Below are 2,034 nucleotides of genomic sequence, written 5' to 3'. Positions count from 1 at the left end.
TAACTCAAAATGGTAATACTGAAATACTTGAATATATTTATTTTTCTTATATTTTTCTTCTCAACCACTGGCTTCAGTTTAGTGGAGTCATTAATTGAAGAACGTGCATCAGAAAATTATATCCATTTGGAAGATAGAAGATATTGTCTGAAAGATACACCTCCATCATACTCCGTCATAAAGGAATTCTTGCTACAAAGTTGTATCAAATCAACACACAATCACTAAATCCACACGCACACACACACACATCACACATCAACCACATCATTTTAATTCCTTATTGTTCACTCACTGCAGCGTGTGTCATCAAAGCACAATGAATAACAGCATTGTAACTGAGTTTATGATTCTGGGCCTCACCCAAAATTCCGAACTTCAGGGAGTTCTCTTCATTGTCTTTCTCTGCATGTATCTTGTGGCCTTTTTTGGCAATGGGCTGATTATCATTGCCATAATCTATAACATCACCTTGCATACACCCATGTATGTGTTCCTCCTGGCACTGGCTATTGTGGATATCATCTGCACAACAAGCATTATACCAAAGATGCTGGAGACCATGCTTACATCAGAAAAGAGTATTTCATATGGAAGCTGCATGTCCCAGCTCTTCTTCTTCACATGGTCCTTGGGGGCTGAGATGGTTCTCTTCACCACAATGGCCTATGACCGTTATGTGGCCATCTGTTTTCCTCTTCGCTACAGCACTATTATGAACCACCATATGTGTGTGGCCTTGCTTAGCATTGCCATGGCAATTGCAGTAACCAATTCCTGGGTACACACAGGTCTTATCCTGAACCTGACATTCTGTGGGCCAAATAACATCGACCACTTCTTCTGTGAGATACCCCCATTGCTGTCTTTGTCCTGCAGCCCCGTGAGAATTAATGAGGTGATGGTATATGTTGCTGATATTTCCTTGGCCATAGGTGACTTCAGCCTCACCTGCATGTCCTATGGTTTTATCATTGCTGCCATTCTCCGCATCCGCACAGCAGAAGGCAAGAGGAAAGCTTTTTCAACATGCTCATCCCACCTCATAGTGGTGTCCCTTTACTACTCCCCTGTAATCTACACCTATATCCGCCCTGCTTCCAGCTATTCATTTGAAAGGGACAAGGTGATAGCTGCACTCTATACTCTGGTGACCCCAACATTAAACCCAATCGTGTATAGTTTCCGAAACAAGGAGATGCAGACAGGGATTCAGAAAGTCTTTGCATTTCTGAAACATTAGTGGTTTCACAAGAGAATATCAACTCTCTACTCTAGAATCATCTCCTAGAACATCTCATATTTTACTGATCGTTCATAGGTACTTTCTTCCCAAATTTCCCTACTCTCTCTTAAAAGTGAGACTGTTTCATTACATTGAACATGTCTTCCTTGCTCTTCATTTCTAAAGTGAAGTTATTTCTGAGGCACCTAGGTGGCTCAGTCAGCTAAGCCTCTGGCTCTTGGTTTCAGCTCAGGTCATGATCCCACAGTTTCTTGGATTTGAGCCCCTGCACTGGGCTCTGCCTGGACAGCAAAGATCCTGCTTGGGATTCTTTGCCGCACCCCCCGCACCCCTCCCCCACTCATGCTGTCTCTGCCTTTCTCAAAATGAAATAAACTTGAAAAAATAAAAAATAAAATACATTTATTACCATTTCACTACTGATTTATACTCCTTATTCTGCATATTTCTAAATTACTTTCTTTCATGAAAATTTTCACAACTAATCACAGGAAATGGGAAATGTTTCTCTTATTCTTATTCTAATCCTTGGCTTTCTCATTCTCTCCACAATTTTATGTTTTTAATTTTAACAATGTCCATAATGTAATATACATACTATCTCACGTAAATATATAACATGATATATATCCCCAAATTTCTAAAAATGTATATGTGGTTTCCCGTTCTTATTTATGCATATGTACAAGCATTTGTCTGCGGGCACAAATATCAATCTAGGAGGATTTTCTCTAGATTGGGGCAGAAAACAATAGAAATGTACGTACGAGGAAATTCAGCTGTAATTG

At 40.0% G+C, this 2,034-nt stretch overlaps 1 protein-coding gene across 1 annotated transcript; it reads left to right on the top strand.

Annotated features, from left to right (window-relative positions):
• Positions 1-319: 319 nt before the first annotated feature.
• Positions 320-1,243, top strand: LOC144241587 (olfactory receptor 13G1). The gene has a single exon (XM_077776169.1). It carries the CDS (start codon positions 320-322, stop codon positions 1,241-1,243), a length of 924 nt encoding a protein of 307 aa, XP_077632295.1.
• Positions 1,244-2,034: the final 791 nt, after the last annotated feature.

Source organism: Crocuta crocuta, unplaced genomic scaffold (assembly GCF_008692635.1).
Source record: "Crocuta crocuta isolate KB4526 unplaced genomic scaffold, BGI_CrCroc_1.0 scaffold441, whole genome shotgun sequence".
Taxonomy (NCBI): Eukaryota; Metazoa; Chordata; class Mammalia; order Carnivora; family Hyaenidae; genus Crocuta; species Crocuta crocuta.
Note: the sequence above shows the minus strand (reverse complement) of the source record. Positions and strands in the feature narration are given on the sequence as shown.

Bases quoted from the DNA above. Each gene is read 5' to 3' on its own strand.
- LOC144241587 (XM_077776169.1), top strand. From the start codon at position 320: ATGAATAACAGCATTGTAACTGAGTTTATGATTCTGGGCCTCACCCAA.